The 19,740-nt window shown below is 50.9% G+C and overlaps 1 protein-coding gene across 5 annotated transcripts in view; it reads left to right on the top strand.

Moving 5' to 3' along the window:
* Positions 1–19,740, top strand: part of RBPMS2 (RNA binding protein, mRNA processing factor 2) — a 49,066-nt gene that overhangs the window by 14,201 nt on the left and 15,125 nt on the right. For 3 of the 5 annotated variants that reach the window (XM_073363234.2, XM_073363235.2, XM_073363233.2), the window contains exons 2-6: positions 9,787–9,864; positions 11,880–11,918; positions 13,447–13,509; positions 15,445–15,595; positions 16,235–16,383. In XM_073363234.2, coding sequence (XP_073219335.1) covers positions 9,787–9,864; positions 11,880–11,918; positions 13,447–13,509; positions 15,445–15,595; positions 16,235–16,383 — 480 coding nt within the window. The remainder of the gene's footprint in view (positions 1–9,786; positions 9,865–11,879; positions 11,919–13,446; positions 13,510–15,444; positions 15,596–16,234; positions 16,384–19,740) is intronic. The other 2 variants (XM_073363238.2, XM_073363239.2) reach the window with 1 other exon arrangement.

The raw sequence follows: 19,740 nt of genomic DNA on the forward strand, positions 1-19,740 counted from the left end.
AAAGAACTCTGCTTCAGAAACCAATCCAAATGCTCACCAGTGACATAACCAGGATCCTGACAATCTGGTGTTTGGGGGGAGCAGGGGTGAACCAATGAAATCACTTTACAGCACTCCCCTCCTACAGCACTGCTGTATTCACTGTTTCTCTACCTACTTCAGTAATATGGCCACTTCTGGGGTGCAGCACAGCAGCTGTTCAGCCATGCATAGCCGTTCTATGTAAACTAGTCCCTTCCCTTCCTGTCAAGTAGCTCTCAGTTTATTGCATTTATTGGGAAGTTCATCTTTGCAGTCACAGCACCCCCACTAAGTGCAGCTGCCTTTAAATGACTAGGAGCAGTCAGGAACTCTGCCTCGCAGCACAGGGTTACCTGATGCTACCTAGCACCTTCCCCCTTCAGAAGGGAGGAGGCCAGAACTGAATGGCTAGCTGGCAGCTTCAAACTCATTTGTGTTGGGAAGTGCCTGCCTGCTGCGGCTGTATTGGCCACAGACCTAGTGCTGTGGAGAACCCTGCTTGTGGGCAAGGGCTTGCCACTTGAGCAGGACCATGTCAGGTCACCTGACTCTGTCATTGGCCTCTAAGCAGGCCAAACAGCATGCTTCTGGGGTGTGATTTCCCTCTGAGAACTAAGCTTCTAACTGAGGCCACTGCTGGGCCACAGGCTTTGATTAGCTCACCCTGAGCTGGCAGCTAAGATTCTGCAGCTCTCCAGGCACTCAGTCCATAGGTGAGAGAAGTCCCTTTATAAAGAGCAGGGGACTGGGATTAAGGCATGACTCCTGTTCCCAAAGAACCACACCAGAGTTGCTGTGACTCTAGCCTCAACAACCAGCTACAGAAAAACTGAACTTGCAGGGACATGTGGTTTGATTAATTAAATTGCTTTAGTCTGGCTCTTAAAAGGGCAAAGTACTAAAGAGGGGAGGAATGCAATAGACTGGGGGCAGAAGGGGACAGTGACCCATCTACTTGGTATGTTTGCATTTTGAATGGCACTCCATTTCAGAGACTCGCCAAATCTGCTCCCTCTAACATGGTGCCGAAGTTCCTGTCATTAACAGGCTCTGCTAGAATATCTGGGACTGAAAGATTAGGCTGCCAGCAAATGTACTATTTGTAATCTTCATGGTTAAGATTCCAAATGTTCCCTTCCTGCCGTTTTTGTTTTGCAAGCCCCATGTTCCTTGCATCACTCAAGCCTTATAAGTCCCGGGTTTTAGAGCAGGCCGCTGCCTCACAACATTCCATCCAGCTATCGTCAAGTGGCCCCAGCTGCATCTCATCCAGAGCTGACACAACTCTGCAAAACAGCAGCCGTGCGCAGTGGCCGCATCGCCTGTGAATGGGATGGGGCTAGCAGCACACGAGCCCTGCACCACTTCCTCGTGGGCAGGGCACACAGCACCTCAGGCCTTAAGAAGAGGCACAGCTGATGTTCAGAACCACACTGTGCCACTGACAGACCTCCAGGGCTAGCAGCAGAACTCTGGCAAAGCCAAGAGCATCTGTCTATACTGACCTCTTTCCTGCACCGTCCCTTTGTGACCGCCTGTATTGCACATGGACACTACTCTAGAACTAGGCTTGGCACAACTTGATTATCTCACAACTGACTTTATTTTTGACTGACTTTTGGGGGAGGGGGGGCCGGGGTCGGTCATACAATTTAGTGACCGTTGAAATTCAAAGTGAAAGCTCTAACCATTCAAACCTAGATTGCATTGTCTGACATTGCCTGACCAGGGAACTTGATGTGAGGCTGTGCTTTCTGGCTTCGCTTAGCGGTAAACTTAATTTACCAAGGGAAACCTCTTAAGCTTGTGTATGGCTAAATCAACACTTAACAAGAAACCAAATCCTTTCAACCCTATCTGCAGCTTGTTGAAGGGGTTTGCTCCTTGTTGAGGTGCTCTGATTGCAAGGCTTCCTAAAAAGTTCACTTATCTGCTACCAAGCCAGGGAGGTGGAGTTGTTTGGACAACCTTAGTCTGTAGGGCTCTGTTTGCTCCAATGGGCTCCAAGATCTCTCTCGGGCATGTGTGTGATATAAAGCCATAATATAGGGTTTTTCTGCCTCAGAGCCTGCTGGTCTCTTGCCTATCCATCCTGGCAGCCAACAGTTCATCTTGGCTGCCCTCTAGCTGTTTGAGGGGAAGACTGTAGGAGAGACCCTCCCCCGCCCCCCCCACACTCTTGCCTGGGAGGGTGCCACAGATTACTTTCCAGGCTTCCCACAATGCTGTGGGAGGAGGGGAAATGCTGGGTAATGCCCTGTCTCTGTACCAGGCTTGCTGCTGTGGGGTCAAGCTGTTTCTGGCCTCTGACATAATCAAACCCTTCAGGATGTTTAAAATATAGGGTGATCTAGAAACTAAGCATCTCTTGCCACTACTGAAGCTGCTCCTATGGCCCTGAAGCTGGGCTGCTTCCTGCTGCTACACTGCCAAATTCCTCCATGCACAAGCAACCCCCATGTTCTGGGGCCAGGGACCTGTTCCAGTGGAACTTGCTTTGGGTGAAATTGTAACATGAAGCCACATTGCTGCAGTGTCCTGCTGTTAGCCAGCCTAGGGATGCAGAGGGGCTCGCCCTGTGGAGTAAAGCAGGAGTGGGCCCACACTGAGGCGTGAGCCAGCAGTGTTGGATTCTAACCTGATCTTGGATCACTAAACTACTTAGCCTTCTTGGTGGGAGGCCTTGCTTAATCTAAAGTAACAGACTTATCTGGGGTGTGGGGGGGAAGATCCAAGCCCATGACTAGGTATGAGGAATCAGGAGGGCCCAAGTGATTTGGGCACTAGGCTAAATATCTTTTATTTATCCCCAGGCTGGATTTATTTAGTAATGGATGTCAAATGCCACTCAGTTTCTTCCCCTCCATCCCCCACAGTGAGAAGGTGGCTGCTGTGAAAGTCACTTTCTGCTAGTGACTAAGTAGCCACAAGAGCCTGTAGCTGTCAATGAGGAGCTAGTCTTATGCTCTCAGATGGGTTGCTCCTGGGTTAAGATGAAGCAGAAGGAAAAAGACTAAGTAGACAAAAGTGTTGCCTTGAGGATTGTTGCGGGGGTAGGGGGGGAGATACTCTCAGCCTGCGGTAACTTCCTAGAACCTTTAGGAGTCATGCCAGCATGCTTGTCTGACACTGGCCATCAATGATATGTTGGCTGGTGTAACTCTGGCTTTTGGGGGTGGGGGGAGAAGGAGAAATGGCTCCTGTGTGCAAGTGAGTCAACAGGAGACCACTTCCTGTAGCCCACCTCCAAAACAGGGTGAAATCAACTCCCCCCTACCATGGGCAGGGTCTCTCATTGGGGCAATTGAGGGTCCTCAGACCCTGTTTTCCACTACTCTGGGGATTACTGGACCCAGAGCTAGTGGAGTCATATGGCATGCTGGCCTATATCAAACACCTGTTAAAGCAGAAGGTTTGGAAATGGCAAATGCCACACCTTGTGTCTTCATGCATGTCAAGTGCACAAGTGATCCCAGCTGGTGGGACAAGACAGCCATGGCATTGTCCAAGTTACCACCTCAGTCACCTGGCTGAGTGCTGGTGATATAGGAAGTGATAAGCCATCTTGCTTCCTTCTCCCAGGTAGCTTGGGTAGAGAGTTGGAGCTGGGGTGGGGAGAAGCTTCTGCTGTAGATCGGGTTGGGATGGCACTGAGTATGGTACAACAGTACAGTGGCGTGGCTGGGCTAAGCATGGACAGTGTTGGGGTGCATGCCGGGAGTGTTGGTCACAGCCTGGGCACTCCAGGCAAGAATCAGCTGGCTTGGTTGCCTGTCTGAGGAAAATACCTTGTTGCTGGCAGTGGATGGCTGCAGGTTCCCACAGATGAGTCTCACGCTGCCCTCCAGCTGGTGTCCAAACAAGGCTTCCTGTCATGGGCTAGTGCTTGAGACCTGGGTCTCCGCCATGGTGCTGAGAAGATTCCATTCCCACCACACTGGTGGTGAAACAATATTAACAATGTGGTGGGGGTGGAAGGTGGGGAGCCTCTCTGGGAGCCATCCCTGGCAGTGGAGCCCTTTCCTAGTGTAGATGGGCTCGTAATTCGGAGTGGGATACTAATCATATCCACCTTTGTCCTGAGCCTGACAGAGCTCTCAATGTACTCTCCAATCTCCTGGGTCTTTCCTGCTCATGCTGTTCCCTGGGACCATCTCCACATCACTCTTGTCCTCATAAGCTAATGCTGCCTCTCCCTTCTAGCACCAGGCTTGCTGATAACAGATTGCAGGGCCACTTTCAAAACCATCTGACCTGTATCTCGCTGCACCGAGAACATCCCATTCTAGGCCCTGAGCATATCCTGAAATATTGAACAGGGAAGGCTGTTTCACATGGCTGATGCACATGCAGGCCTAGCACTGGTGACGTGACCACTGACTCTGCAAAAGATGGGCTAGTCTCTTCTGAAAATACACAGCAGATGCTCCCCAGCCTCCCCATTAGTGTTTCTTGCTCATCAGCTACATGCAGGCTGTGGCTGAGCTGCTGGGTCCCTGGCTTGTCTTAGCAGCTCTGACCAGCAGTTGCATGAGAACCAGTCAGTACACCTCTCCAGTGAGGCTGCAGGATTGACTTGCACAGCTTGATAGTCCAGCTGCAGGAGCTGGCCATCACTCTCAAATGCTACCCCAGGATTTGCCTTGGCAAGGGTCCAGCCTGCTGAGTCCAGGTACAGACTAAAGGAGGCACCTGATAGGCAGAAGGAACCTAGCAGGCTGAGACCATACGTACAGCAAAGTGGATTCCACAGGTGGCCAGGAATGGAAGTGGGTTGGGGTAGGCAGCACAGGACCAGGCATTGAGCAGTCTTTAGTCACTTGCTGGATGGAATAGTCTGGATTTTAATGGTTGCAGGGAGTAACTGGCTGTGTCCCCAGTGAGTTAAATGGTAGTCTAAACAGGCCCCAGGGACTATCTCTTACCTTAATAAATTCCAAATTCTCCAAGCTGGTCTTGCCCCAGAAGAATCTTTGACTGCCAAAAGCCATAGTCCCAGCAAGCATCAGGAGGGCTCCCACCTTCCCAGAACTTTATATTGTAAAACGTATTTGATTTCAGTAAGCATCACCTGACTGTAAACCAGCTGCCTAGCGAATGGCCCTAGGTTCATTGCACCATTTGTCCAGTGCCTAGTTCCTGGAAGCTCCTGAGTGATTCAGTGATCGTGGGCTCTCAAATTGTGGTATGAGGCAAGGAGACAGAAGTGCAGAACTTCAAGGTATTCCTCCTTTTAGCCAATTGTCCATCTTCTACATTTGAGAAGCAAGGGGATTGTGATGTATGCACTGAGTGAAAGTACATGGATACCACAGTGATGGGCCTGGCATAAATATCCCAGAACTCTATATTGTAAAAGGTATTTGTTTTCACTCCAGCTCAGTGAGGGCACAGACCTAACAAGCCACTAGGATAGTGAAGTGTCATGATCTCAGACTAAAGCATCGCCTGGTGCTGGAGTAGATCTCCAGGAAGTGGCTCAGTTTGATACAGGATAACTGTACCCCTCCATCCACATTGAAACACCTTTGGCCAAGGGAAGGGCACACTGAGCTGAGAAAAGACAAGTTAATCCTGTACCCACCTAGTGTCTATTGTGGAGCCTTGCTCAAGGGGCACTTACTAGCATGCATAGTATCTCCTCAGGATTAGAACCCAGGTGTCTATAGCAGACCAAATGGCCACTTAGCCTTGCTGCCTGCTAAAAAGGCCCTGCTGAATCTGTCCTGGGATATGCAGCCAGTAAAATGGAGTCACAGTTCTAGTATATTTTATAGCCTAGTGACTGGTCCACAGAAAAACTGGCTGCTGCTGCCAGCTATTGTAGTGACCCCTGCAGTAGGCCTGTGCTGAGTCCAGGGGTCAAGCTGCAGGGGAAGTTATGCATACATTTATATTGTTCTTGGGGAAACAGCACTAAACATTAAGGCTGCCAAGTAATAACCAAGACTGGGAGATGGAGATAGAATTTAGGTGCCCATTCCAGTGCAAAGGAAAGATAGGACAACTAGTTAGAGGCCACTATGGCTCCATCAGGTGTTCTCTAATGTCCTGAATCAAAAAGGAACCCTACGAAATGGAAACCTGATGAAATTAAGTACAAAAGAACACTTTCTACATGCTTATGCTGAGGCTAAGGCACAAATGACTTACCTAGCAAGGGGGGCACAAGGCAATAAGATTCTTTAAATATATTAGGAACAAGAGACAGGGAAGTGTAGGTCCTCTACTTAGCAGGGAAGGAAGTTAAAAACTGATATCAAGTAAGCTGAGGTGCATAATGCCTATTTTGCCTTTCTTCACTAAAAGGTCAATATTTGTGTTGGGTAACTTACAACCGGGGGAGGAATGCAAGCTAAAAATAGGGAAAACAGAATATTTATACAGATATGTTCAAGTCAGTAGGGCCTGATGAAATTCATCCTAGGGTACTTAAGCAACTAGCTGCAGCAATCTTAGAGCTGTTAGCAATTATCTTTGAGAATTCCTGGAGGACAAGAGATGTCTCAGAAGACTGGAGAAAGGTTCTATGTTTGCCCATCTCTAAAAAAGGTACACCAGGAGGACCCAAGGAATTATAGAGGAGTCCACTTAACTTCAATAAACTTTTTCCAGTATCTTTCCAGGTATTGAACAATACACTTGTAAGTGCCTGGAGGGTAATAGGGCTTATAAGGATTAGCTAGCAAGGATTTGTTAACATCATGTCAAACCAACTTAATTTCCTCCTTTTGATAGGATTACTGATCTAGTGAATGGAGGGAAGCAGTAGATATGAAAAAGCCTTACTAAAAAAAGTAAGGTTTGAACAGTTTTGCATGACATTCTCATAAGCAAACTAGGGAAATATGGTCTAGATGAATTTACTATAAGGTGGGTGCATGAATGAGAGACTGAACTCAGAAGTTACCAGTGTCTTGCTAACACTTTGGAAGGGTGTATCTAGTGGGGGTCCCACAGGGGTCAGTCCTGGGTCCAGCACTGGCCAGTATTTTCATTCCATTGAATAATGGAGTGGGGAGTAAGCTTATGAAACTTGCAATTTTAAACTTGTCCTCTTGAGTTGGTCTGTAAGTGTCTTTATGACTTTCATCTTGTTGAGTTCAAAGTACTTCACTTAGGAAGGAAAAATCAAATGTAAAACTATAAACTTGGGGAATAACTGGCTGGGGGTAGAAGTGCTGAGAAGGAGTTGGGGATTAGTGGACCATAAACTGATTTTGCAGCTGCATCACATTGACAAAAGGCTAATGTTCTAGGTTGTACTAACAGGACTATTTTTTGTGTACAAGACACAGAAGGTAATTGTCCTGGTCTGCTTGACATGAGTGACTCCAAGTGGAGTACTGGCCAATTCTGGGCACCACACTCTAGGAAGGATGTGGAGAGAGTCAAGAAAGAAAGCAACAAAAATGATAAAAGTTTAGAAAACCTGACCTATGAGGAAAGATTGGAAGTGGGGAACTCCATTTCCAGTCTGGAGAAGACTGAGGTGTGACCTGATAAGCCTTCTAATACTTCAAGGGCTCTTGTAAAGAGAAGGGTGATCTTGTTCTCCATGTCCTGTGATGGGAAGACAATTGAAGTAATGGGCTTAATCTGCAGCAAAGGGAGGTTAAACTCAAACAGGCCTCCAGGTAGGAGGTTGTAGAGTCCCCCTCATTGTCCAGCTTCTTTTTAAGAGCTTCCAAACACCTGCCAGAGATGGTCTAGGCTTCCTTGGCCCTGCCACAATACAGGGCTGGACTTGATGACTTCTTGAGGTCCCAACCAGCCCTACATTTCTAAGATTCTGTGACTCTTCAAGGTCTCAAGATGCTGGACAGAAGACCAAGGTCCAGAACCTTGGTGCCGGTAGGGTTGAGCACCATGGAGAGTACTACCGTTTCCACTCTGCTTGCAGCCTTTGTTTGCTGACAAGTTCATCAACCATGTCCTTTGACAGCCGGGTCTTACTGCCTCCTGCATGATGTCCACATCATGCCTATGGATGTAGAAAACATCACAAACTTTGTCACAGTGCAGAATCTAGCAGATCTATGGACTGCCTACATCACTATACAGGTCAGGAGTCTGGATCCTCTTACAGGCAGATCTGGGTCTGTTAAAGGTATTCCATAGGCACTGTTTGTGCCAAAACCTGAGCATAAAGTGTGCAAGAGTCAGTCAAGCCAACCTTGCTGAGATCTGGGCTTCCTCCAATTGCTTACCACATTCGAAAGTGGCATTGTATGCTCTTCAGGTACATTGCTGGGAGGAACACAGTGCTCTAAGCTGGCCATTGAGGCATGAAGGGGTGTGTGCCCTGAGCCTGCCTGGTATTGTCCTCTGGGTTGCCCCAAGACTTACAGATTTGCAGGGTTGAGCCAGAGATGGGATGTCACTCTGATGCCATCAACTCACTCCATCAGTGGACTCTGCATGTGGTGTGACACTGAAAACCCCAGTGGTGACAATGAACAGTCTACATTGGTTGTCTTGCTGTCATTTGACTTTGAAGTCTGTTCCCAGAGGCCTAGTTCTGGGCCCCCTCACTTTGCAGGGAGCTCAGTAGGTTTCTCAGAGCATTGGAGGGAAACAAGCTCTCTGGAGAAGTCTAAAATCAATAGCCATAGCCGCTTTAAGACTGACTGGCTGGGGTGGGAGATGTGGGTAGCATAGAGCACTCCTCTGGAGAACAAAGTTAACACACCTGTATGTAAATAGCAAGAATGGAGATGATCTTGAGATGGTACCAAGAGGAAGACAAAAGTGAGGAAGGAAACTTCTTGATGAATGACTGGACTCTTGTTGAGAGAGGCTGCTGGAAGGGTTCAGCAGCAGGTCTTTGATCAGCCTGGCTTTTACAAGGGTCACGGCTTGTTCTGTAGCCCGCTGAGCACTTGGGACTAGATATTACCCTACACTCAGCTCGAGAGAGCGGAGACCAGTGTGGCGAGACCTTTCCCGCCCTGGTGATGGGGATGGAGTGGGTAGAACTTCCATGGCCCAGCAGGATGTTCTGGGGCTGTGTACTTTGCCCATCATCTGGGCATGAGGTGGCCTCTTGGCTAGTGGAAAGCTGCAGTATGTCAATCCCATTGTGTGCTCGTGCACCCAGCAAGATCTTTGAGGCAACACAGCCTATCAAATTTCCTAGCCAGTAGACCTTAATCCATGCTCATGTATTTCTGAGCGATGTCTCAGGCCCTGCTCTAGTGTCCAGGTCCTGTTGAGGCACAGGGTCTGGGCCTAGTAGAGCCATAAAGGAGCACATGCAGCTCTGTTTTGGGTGTGAATTGTACATGGTTCTGTAACTTGCTGGCTCAATGTACAGCTCTGATGGGGCCCACCCCATCATGAAGGAGGATTTGCAGTGCCTCTGAAAGTGAGCCAGCAGTTTGAATGACCTCTCTAGCTACACACTCCTTCCCACCCCTCCTCCCAAATCTAGGAAGCTTGAGTGCTAAAGCAACATTTTCCCCCATGACTGTGGTGCCATAGGCATGATGCTGCACACACCCGCCCTCTAGGGCTCTGCAGTGATCATACACCCTTATCCTGCCACCTAGATACTGAACTGCCTAAGGGAAACTGAGGCACCCCCACACTATTCAGAGGAACATTAAGAACAGTCCCACTTCATCACACTCTTCTTCCCCATCCCCCAGGGAAAGGCCTAGAATGCAAAGGGTGATGTATTGAGGCCATGTCTCTGAAATGCATCTGGTATCTAGCACTCCAGCCTCTGCCTGCCAGCACTCAATGTGGGTCCCTCTCTTCTAGGTACGGACACTCTTTGTCAGTGGCCTTCCTGTGGACATCAAACCCAGAGAGCTCTACTTGCTCTTCCGACCGTTCAAGGTGAGTAGGTGCAAAACCAACCTAAAATGGGCTGCCCCGCTAGCAACATGCTGGTTGGTCCTCCAGCTGGCCTGCCTCAGCTGCCATCTGCTTGAGGGAGTTTCTTTGGGGGCAGGGGGGAGATGTTACTGGGTCTGAAAGTCTAATGGGAAGAGTGAAGGGACCTGGGCTGCTGCTCAGTGGGGGTCAGGGGGGAGCCCTTCAGAGTAACCTGCTCAGTCACAATAGTGAGGCATCTAATGCTGGTGGCAGTGACAGAAGCCTCTACTGGGGAGTAGAGGCCATCCCCTCTGCCCCAGGCACTGCAGGCCATCAATCCCTCACTGTCCTGAGCCCAGGGTTGATGGGAGTTTGGCACTCACCATACCCCACTGATAACCCAGAAGGTGCCCCTTGGGGCCCTCTGGTGGCTCCTCCCTTTCACAGGAGCTCACACCAATGTACTAAAAGCCACAGCAGGTGCTGCTTGCTCACTCCCCACTGCACTGGAGAGCCCTAGGGAGAAGGATGTCCCCTTAGAGCAGCAAACAGCAGCCAGAGCAACATGGGAGGTGAAGAGCTCCCCCTGTCCCTAATAATGTGCAGCGGGTGAAATGTCTGACCCAGGTGTGAGTCAGATTCCCTGTGACAGCTGAACTCTCTGCTGGGTCATCACAGAGGGGCTGGGGAGTAGCTAAGCTGGGTAGAGATGCTGAACCACTACCATGACAACTTCCCCCTCCAGTGTACCTGGAGAACAGGCCTGTTCATGGGAGTGGGGGGCTGTACCACCCTTCCCTGCTATGGCACAGACTCCTCTTTCCAAACCCTGCAGGTCCTGTCTGGATGAGAACCTGCTGGGCCTTGCCCTAGGCCATGGGGTTGGGGCACAAGCAATTCTGCCATAGACTTCTGCAGAGGTGTCCGGGCTTGCTTGGGGCACTGCCTCTAGTGCTAATGGCCCTGTGCACAACACTGCACAATCCTGACCACTGGTGGCACAACAAACCATCCCCCCTGGGCAAATCACAGGGGGGATTTGGGGGGGAGGGATAGCTCAGTGGTTTGAGCATTGGCCTGCTAAACCCAGGGTTGTGAGTTCAATCCTTGAGGGGGCCATTTAGGGATCTGGGGCAAAAATTGGGGATTGGCCCTGCTTTGAGCAGGGGGTTGGACTAGATGACCTCCTGAGGTCCCTTCCAACCCTGATATTCTATGAAATCCAGGTGTAGGGGTGTGTGTCTGGTCCAGGAAGCTGTAAACCCAGACTATGGGCTGAAACTAAACTGATGCTGGTGCCCTGGTCTGCAGTCTGTATAGTCCAGGCCAGTGGCAAAGCCTATGGTGTCTGGACTCCTGGGGGTGTGCAGAGTGCCTAAGATTTCCAAAGGGTCTGCACTTCCAGTCCAAAATGTTTTAGAACTCTGCTAATGAGAAAAGGTTGAAAACCACAGGTCTAGGCAGTGCTGCTGCTCTGGATGCATGGGGACCAGAAACAATAGCTGACTGGGACCAGGATACCCACTCCAGTATCCCATCCTTCTCCCCCCTGCCCCCCATTCAGTAATCTCTTGTTCATCAGCTGGCAGTAGCATCTGCTGGGGTTAACATGCTCCAGCCCCCTAGCCATGCTGGCATCTAGCTTCCTGAACAGACTCTGAATCAAAATGAACTTCAGATGCCTCCTCTGTGCATCTTCCTAAAGACCTAAATTCTGCTGTGAGCAGCCCTGGGGAAGCTGCTTTTGCTACTAAGTAACTCTTCACAGGCTGTCCAGCAGGCACAGGTGGGAGCCTAGCACTTGTGGTGCCTGCCAAGTTCAGCAGGGTGGGAGGGGAGAAGAGGGACCAGGCTGCCCTCGCTTGGGAGGAGAGGCTAACCTAGCTCAAACACAGCTGGATCATCCAGAGTTATGCTTCAGAAACTAGCTGGGGCTGGTGGGGGATTCCTGAAGTCAGTTGTGTTGTCATGATGCCTCACTGGTTGTCTTGCCTTTTAAGGAGTCGTAACTTTCTGGTTTCTCTCTCTCTCTCCAGGGCTATGAAGGGTCACTGATCAAACTAACATCAAAACAGGTAACTCTTTATTCCATCTCTTCCCCCCCCCCCCCCCAGCATAGTTCCATGGCTTCTGTTGTAGCAGGGATTAGGTTCCCAGGATGGGGCTCAGGGAGGATCCCACAGTCCCTGCAGGGTGAACTGCCATCCTCTGGTAGCCTGGGTGCTCTCCTCAGTTCCTACTCACACCTGCATCCAGACCCTGTCCCCCAGCCCATGATACAGCTTTCCCAAATGCCTTTCCAGCCACCTCTGCTGCATGGCTGGGCAGCAGCAAGCCTTGGAGTGGGACCACCAGTGACTCCACCCTGGGGAGTAAAACACTGAGCCCACCTGGTCTGTTCCACTTCTCATCCAGCTGAGCGCAACGAGGCAGCAAGCATCTTACAGGCAGACTAGACCAGAGGCCATTTTGATGATGCAGGCTTTGAACAGTGGTGGGCTAGAGGCAGTCTAAAGCTGTGGAGAGATTCTTTGGATGGGGGTTGCCCAGCCTAGGCAGGGCACAGACCTGTGAGCTTATGGGACCAGCTCAGCGGGTGCTGCATTGCCTCTGCCTCAGATGTGGGAGCTGTCACTCCAAGCTGACTGACATGTCCCTGCTGTCCTCTTACTGAGAGCTGTGCTTCTGTGTGAACAAAGCTGGCATGCAGTCCAGTGCAGCCCCCCTCCAATAATGCTGGGGAGGGGTAGCCACAGAACAACCCCAGTCACCTGCTTGGGAGGCAAGTGCTAGCAGGAAAGCCTAGTAACAGGAGGCAGAGCTGTGAAGCTGCCAACTCCAAGCCTCTTGGTGTAAATCCCTATGGATAACTGGGGCCCTCCTGCCCTAGGTACTGGGAGGTGTCACACCTCCCTACAGAGCTCCCTGGACTCCACAGTTGGGGGAGGCAGGGGGATGAAAGCTTAATCCATGACCTGAGCTGGCTGGCTGCATGGAAGTGGTGGTGCCCCTTCACAAAGGCTATATGTGGTATCCCCTCCCACCCCCAAGGCTTAAGCATGTGCTGCTCTTGCAGAGGTAGGGCAGTTTGCTGCCCCATGTCCATGCAGCTCTCTGAAGATGTGAAATGACCAAGTGAGAGAGGGGCTGGGATCTGACCCTTAACCCAGTGACTGCCCTGACAAAACTGTCCCCCAAACCCAGACAAGCTTGAACACCAGTTGGAACTGCAATTCAGACACTACTCCAAGGCCAGAGCTGGGGGTGACTGGATCTCAGGGCTCTTTGCCAGACACCACAGGGCTTTTGGTCCTGACTGGCCTAATGATCCATCGGCAAATTCCCATGGTGCTAACAGAGCAGCCCAGGCCAGAAGAAGCACATTGGAGGGTGGTGGGTGGGGAATGGAAGCATGGTATGAATCTTGGGCTTCTCTGAATTCTCTGCCTCTGCACAGATGCCTCTAAGATATGGGTTAGAGCAGCCACACTGGCCTCTTGCCACTCTCTGAATGCTGCAGGATTCTGGTCTGGCTGGGGCTGGCAGCTTGGGGAGGACTAGCATGGGAGGAGGCGCTTGGACCTAACCTGTTGTCTCCTCCAGCCAGTTGGTTTCGTTACCTTTGATAGCCGAGCTGGTGCTGAAGCAGCAAAGAATGCCTTAAATGTAAGTACCCATCCATGTCTCCAGCTGGGGCCTCATGTGGCTAACCAGCCCCAGTGTTCCTTGGGAGATCTGTAACCCCCACCTCTAGCAGCTGATGCTTAGTGCCACTTCTAACAAGGCAGCAAGGTACCTGGATGCTTGGCTTGTCAGCAGCATGTGAAGGATTCCCCACCCGTCAGCTATACCCTAAAGCAATGGAGGGCAAGGATCCGTACCTGCACTAGGACTTCAGCCTGGTCTAGAAACCAGCTATAGCCAATGCAATGCACTTCATCTGTTCAGAACTCCTCCACAGCTAGGTAACGCCTCTGGCATTATATTGTGAGCTGGGCAAAGCATATACTGGAAGCTTCCTTCTATTCACTGCCAGCTCGTCATCTCCCTTCCCCATCACACTTTTCTACTGAAGACTAAAGGCCTCCCATGTCTGGGTCTCTAGCTCTGAGGTGAAGGGTTTTCACTGCATGATCACAACAGCCTGCCTTATTCGTAACCATGTCTGAAATGAGACATTAACTGCAAAACCAGCTTGTAAGACTGTGCAGTGTAGGGTGGGGGTGGCATAAAACTTGGGTGAGTTCTGGTTCCCCTGGTTGTGGGACAGTCAAACAAGCAGAGGGTGAGCCTTCAGTTCATAGATTCCAGGGCCAGAAGAAGTCCCTGTGATCCTCTCATTGGACCTCTATAGCAATGGTCAGATTCCCCACAATTCCCTTTAAAGCTAGAAAAACGGCCAATCTTCTCTGGAGAAGCTGCTGCAATCCTTGAAGTTGTTCTAGTGAAAGTAATTAACCATCAGAAATGTACACCTTATTTCTGGTCTGAATTCATCTTGCTTCAACATCCAGTCATTGGGTCTCGTATCTTTAGTGGCTAGACTGAAGAGCCCATTACCAAATATTTATTCCAAATGTAGGAGCCTGTAGGCTGAGCTTGGTGATGCCTTTCATGCCCTAATTTGCAAATGAAGATGTGAGGACTACAGACCCCAGGTTCCCCATTGCTGGGTAGCAGTTTGCTACACCCATGTCGTGGCCCTGTCGGAGGAGGGCTGCCTTACTGATAGTGCTAAATGGCTAGGTGCTGTCAGGCAGGGAGGGTGACAAGTCAGTTCAGCAGAAAGTCTCATGGATAGAACTTCTGAATTCCCCCAGCACCTGGCTTACAACGGGCCCTGTAGGTCTGTGGGGATTTTTTTATGGCTTCATTTCCATCACCATGGCATCAGGTGTCTGCCAGGGACTAATGCGCTTGCTGGCTCAATACACTGAGCATTATCCTTGCTGGGATGTGATGAAGTGCACACCTGTCCAGCCATGTGTGCCCCCACCCATTACTTAGCATCCTGCCCCTAAGCCATCTAATAAAAACCTTGCTAAGGTGACAAGCCAGGCTATTGCATGTTGGGGAGCACATCTTGCCTCCCCCTACTTGAGCTGAGCAGCTGCTGCCTGTGGCTTGCTCAGGCTCACGCTCCTGTCTTTAGTGCAAGAAGTTTGCAGCCTTTTCCACACTAGTGCATCCCCACCCAGGTTTACCAGGAGTCTAGCCACACCCACTGCCAACAGGAGGAAATGCCAGTGTGGACAGGGCTCTCCAATCTCCAGCTCCATCAGATTTGCTTTGAGCAAAGCTCACCTACTCTCTGAAAGATAGTGCTGTGTGGGGCTTGGAAGTGTGCACATATGGACAGGACCAACACCAGATCAGCTGTTAGCAAGATGGAAAAATTCCCTAGTGCACAGAAAGTTGGAGAGTCAAGCAGTCCATTTCTGGTCTAGTGTTCCCTGGCCTCACCTCACTCTGCATAACTGGTTGTAGTCACAGGTTGGGCTCTGGTCCCTGGCTGGGGAGAGGTGACTAGTCACCTCATCTGAACCCACCTGGGGAATGGAATTTGCTTCAGTGCAAGACTCTGTGCTCCCCCTCCTGCAGGGCATCCGCTTCGACCCAGAGAACCCCCAGACCTTGCGGTTGGAGTTTGCCAAAGCCAACACCAAGATGGCAAAAAGCAAGCTGATGGCCACACCGAACCCCACCAACATCCACCCTGCCCTGGGCGCACACTTCATCGCACGGGACCCCTGTGAGTAGCCACTGGGGCCGCATTGGGAAAGGAGGGGCTCTACAGTGAATCAGGAGTGGGCACTGCAGCTGCTTCCCTTGTTGCTGTCTAGGTGGCCATTAATGCCCACATCAGGCAGGAGCCTGGCCTCAGATGTGCAGTCACTGCTGGCTGTTGGGAGGGCACTGAAACTGGGGAGAGCAACTTGGTCCTTCACCCACAGCTGCAGCAGGGCCCACCTGTGGGCTTTGCTGGGGCAGCCTGATTCACATACAACAAGGGGTCACCAGGTATAGATAGTTCAGAGCACTCATGCTGCTATGGAGGCTGCCATGCTGTCAGGGTTAGCCCACCCCTTACCCCCCAGGGCAGGAGAGGTGGCATCAGCACATCAAGCCATAACTTCCCTAAGCTTGATCACTGGTGGCTGAGCTGCACAGGGCTCTGGGTGCAAGGAGCTATTCAGGGCATGGAGGCAGAGGAGTGGCTCTCCAGAGGAACTCCAGTTTGGTTAGATCTCTCATCTCCCCTTGGGGGGGGGACGGGACAGGGACTCTTGGAAGCAAAGCAGTGCTGAGCCTCAGTCTTACTGCTGCAGTCAGCTCTGTTCCCCATCAGCACACATCTCAAACACTGTCACCGCTGTTTCTAAACCTCTAGATGACCTGGCTGGAGCAGCTCTTATTCCGGCATCTCCAGAGGCATGGGCTCCCTACCCACTGTACACCACAGAGCTAACCCCTGCCATCCCCCATGCCGCGTTCACATACCCAGCTGCTGCTGCTGCCGCTGCTGCCCTTCACGCTCAGGTGAGTCCTGCCCAGCTGCCCTGCTCCAAGGGAAGCCCTCCTGCGCCTTCTGGAGAACCATTAACTTGGAGCCTTATTTGTTCCTTCTCTCTGTATGATTGGCTGGGCCATTGGCTTCTGCACCTTGATCCACCTACTGAGCAGGAGAGTGCATTCCTGTGCTGGTGCTCTAAGTGAACAGGCTTGCTGGGGGCCCTGACGAAAGCCCGAGTTCACCTGCCCCACAGGCGGTGAAAGCCCAGACACTTCTGGCACTGCAGGTTCAGTCTGCCTGGCTGCTGACAGCAGGGGAAGCCTGCCCTTGGGACTTGGCTGGCTGGCAGTACATCGAGCCAAGCAGAATCCTGTTCAGCAGGGCCGGTGGAAGGAAAGGCTGGCAGATCAGTGAGCTGTGCAATCTGCTTATGGAGGGGCCAGTCACAACTCTGTCGCCGAGGCTGAGGTCCATGTGTACATGAGACAGGGGTTCCACCTTCATGGCTCCTGAAAGGGAAGGTGTACTGCCAGATGGCTGCATGTACACAGCTCAATACAAGTTTAATTAAATTAGGTACCTGAGAGATTTGGCTTTGTTCTGAATGGTGCTTTTCAAACTTCTCATCGCTAAAACTAATGGGAACTTTGTGCATGGGCTGCATTTGAATCAACTCAGTAATAGCTAGGGAGTTAATTATTGGTTATGCTATAGGCTATAGACAAGGTCAGGTCAACAGCTCCGATGACCACTCCAACGTCAACCAATTCTTGCCCTTCTGTAGCTTTACTGGAAACAGGATCACTGTATGCAGGCATGAGGTAGACTGGTCGTGTGTCAGGACACTTCACTGGTAGATGACTCTGCCTACCTGTTACTGATCTCTGATGTTCTGTGCCCATGTGCTAGCTTGGGGAGCAGTGCTTGAAAGGCTCCATATGGCTCTGCTGCACCAGGGCAGCTCTAGAGGGGAACTGAGGCAGAAGCCTTGGAGCCCATAGGGAGCCTGGTCCTCAAGCCCCATGTCCTAGCTCCAGTCTCTGGCAAGGACCAGATTTACAAGCATGCAGCAGCTGCTTTGATAAAGCTTCACAACTGGAGCTTGCAGGCTGCTTTGGCATGCCCACAAATCTGCCCTTTCAAAGTTAAAATACAACTTAAGCCTGTTGCATCAGCTCCATAACCAAAAGCTGGTGGTATTATTTTTGGGCTCCTTGCTAAAGGTTAGTGTCTGCCAATGTCCTGTTTAAAATCAAAGGAATTCCAAGACCACCACACTAAAATGGAGCTCAAGTTGAGTTTGAATCCCTAAGGACAAACTACAAGAATGTTGTAATGGTCCCCAGACCAGTGACTGACCCCCCCCGACCTGTTGAGAGTTGCACTGAAAACCCAATCCAAACACATTAAGGTTTTGGATGCTTCAACTTCTGCCTGTGGTGATGCCCTGTGCAGGAGGAGGCATAAGAACCAATTGTAGCTTAAACAAGCTTTTAATTCTAATCTGGGACCCACAATGTGCTAACTTAAACCTAGCATGGCCTCACCATGGGGAGGCAGAGGAAGGAAGGTTCAGTGGCTAGAGCCCTGCCTGGTCCATGGAAGATCAGGGGGTCAATTCCTGCTCTGCCACAAACAGCCTTGTGTGACCTGAGCAAGTCACTGTGGCTCACTCACTTCCCCATCTGGAAGTGGGGATAACAGCCTGGCCCTGCCTCCCGGAGTGGAGCCACAGGGCTGTGAGGCCATAGAGGTACCAAGGATAGTTAACCTTGTCTGGGAGCCTCCACTGTGTATTGCTGCATCTTAATGTGTCTGGGTTCAGCTGATGTGCAACAAAGGGCCATGGTTAGTTGCTCTTGTTGTTGCCATGTAGTCCTGATATCCCTGCTTAAGGCATTGACGCATGCAGGCTTGTGTCCTGTATCCTATCCATCAGGACCCCTCAAAGACTGAACTAGGGAAAGACCATCTCTGCCCAGCCGGGCCTCTCTTTAGCCACTCTTTTTGGCACTCTGCTACATAGATGAGAGGTCCAGCAGGCCAATAAGCTGCATAGGGCCAGAATGAGCAGTAGCCTACCCTTGCATTGACTGACAGTCGCTTGGTTGCTCAAGTCCCTGCACTGCTGTTAGATCTGAAGCACACATGCCCATCCTAAACAGGCAGGTAGTGACTTGGGATACTGCACTCTAGAATGACTAGGGCTCTACATAATGAGACTCCTTTATCAGGTTAGTCACCAAACCATGCCTCTCTATACAGCCCTAGGCTGCTGGGAGATGGCTAGAGGAAGGGTAAAATGTAATCACTGCAGCTGCTTCAAGAATGGCCTTGAAAGGGAAGGCCAGTTGGAAGCTTACCTGGACCAGAAGCCTCACCTACCCTTCCCTAGGACTTGAGCCAGAGGGGCACAGGCACTGACTTTCTTTTGTGCTGAGGGGTGCTCAACCCCAGGCCCTGCCCCCACTCCACCCATTCCCTGTGCATGCCATATCCTTGCTTCTCTCCCATCCCCCTCCTGCATGCTGCAAAACAGCCAATTGTAGGTGCAGGGAGGGGGAGGTGCTGATTGCAGGGAGCTGCTGGTAGGTGCTCAGCACCCACCATTTTTCCCCATGGGTGCTCCAACCCCAGAGCACCCACAGTCAGCACCTGTGCAGAGGGATATTAATGCACTTGCTTTACAAGATCAGCTCTGCCCATCTAGCTCATGAGAGTCACTCTAAAAGCTTTTTGGTTTGCTCCACTTCCAACAGGGCTGGTCTGTCTAGAGTTCCTCTTAGATGCCCTACAGGAAGCAGTATTCATTAGAGGTAAGCCCACGAGCAGGAGTTCTGCCCTAGGCAGTGCTGCCATGTTGTGCTGGGTGGCTGGGCAGATGGCACTAACTACAGTACAGCCCATGCAGCCAGAACAGTAATGGGTTAACTTCAAAACAGTAGAACTCTGTACAGCTCATCCACATGCCAGCAGCATTCACCTGGCCTTTCCCACTCCAGGGGCAGTAAGGGAAGAGAAGGAGTGTCTTGCCAAGGACTGTGTGGTTTGATCAGGTCTTCTCATTAAAGTAGCTTTGGGACAAATATCCTCTCCTGCAGCTCTGAGTCACTACCAGGTTTCTCCCCATGCTGTGATCTCTAGCTGGCATGTCCTCAGAGGCATTCCCGCACAGGTGCTCAATAAAAATGTATGGAGTTAAACATTACTTAGCTGCTGCCAGCGCTGAGCCACTTAATCCATAGGCAGGAGCCCTCTGCTGCAGAGGCCTGGCTGGGTGGGGCTGCAGGGTGGGGTGAGATTAGATTGAGGACTAGTTCTTGAATTGTGGATAAAATCTTTGCCAAGCAAGTGGCCTTCAAACCCTGTTCTCAATATGCAAC

Source organism: Lepidochelys kempii, chromosome 10, assembly GCF_965140285.1.
Source record: "Lepidochelys kempii isolate rLepKem1 chromosome 10, rLepKem1.hap1, whole genome shotgun sequence".
Taxonomy (NCBI): domain Eukaryota; kingdom Metazoa; phylum Chordata; order Testudines; family Cheloniidae; genus Lepidochelys; species Lepidochelys kempii.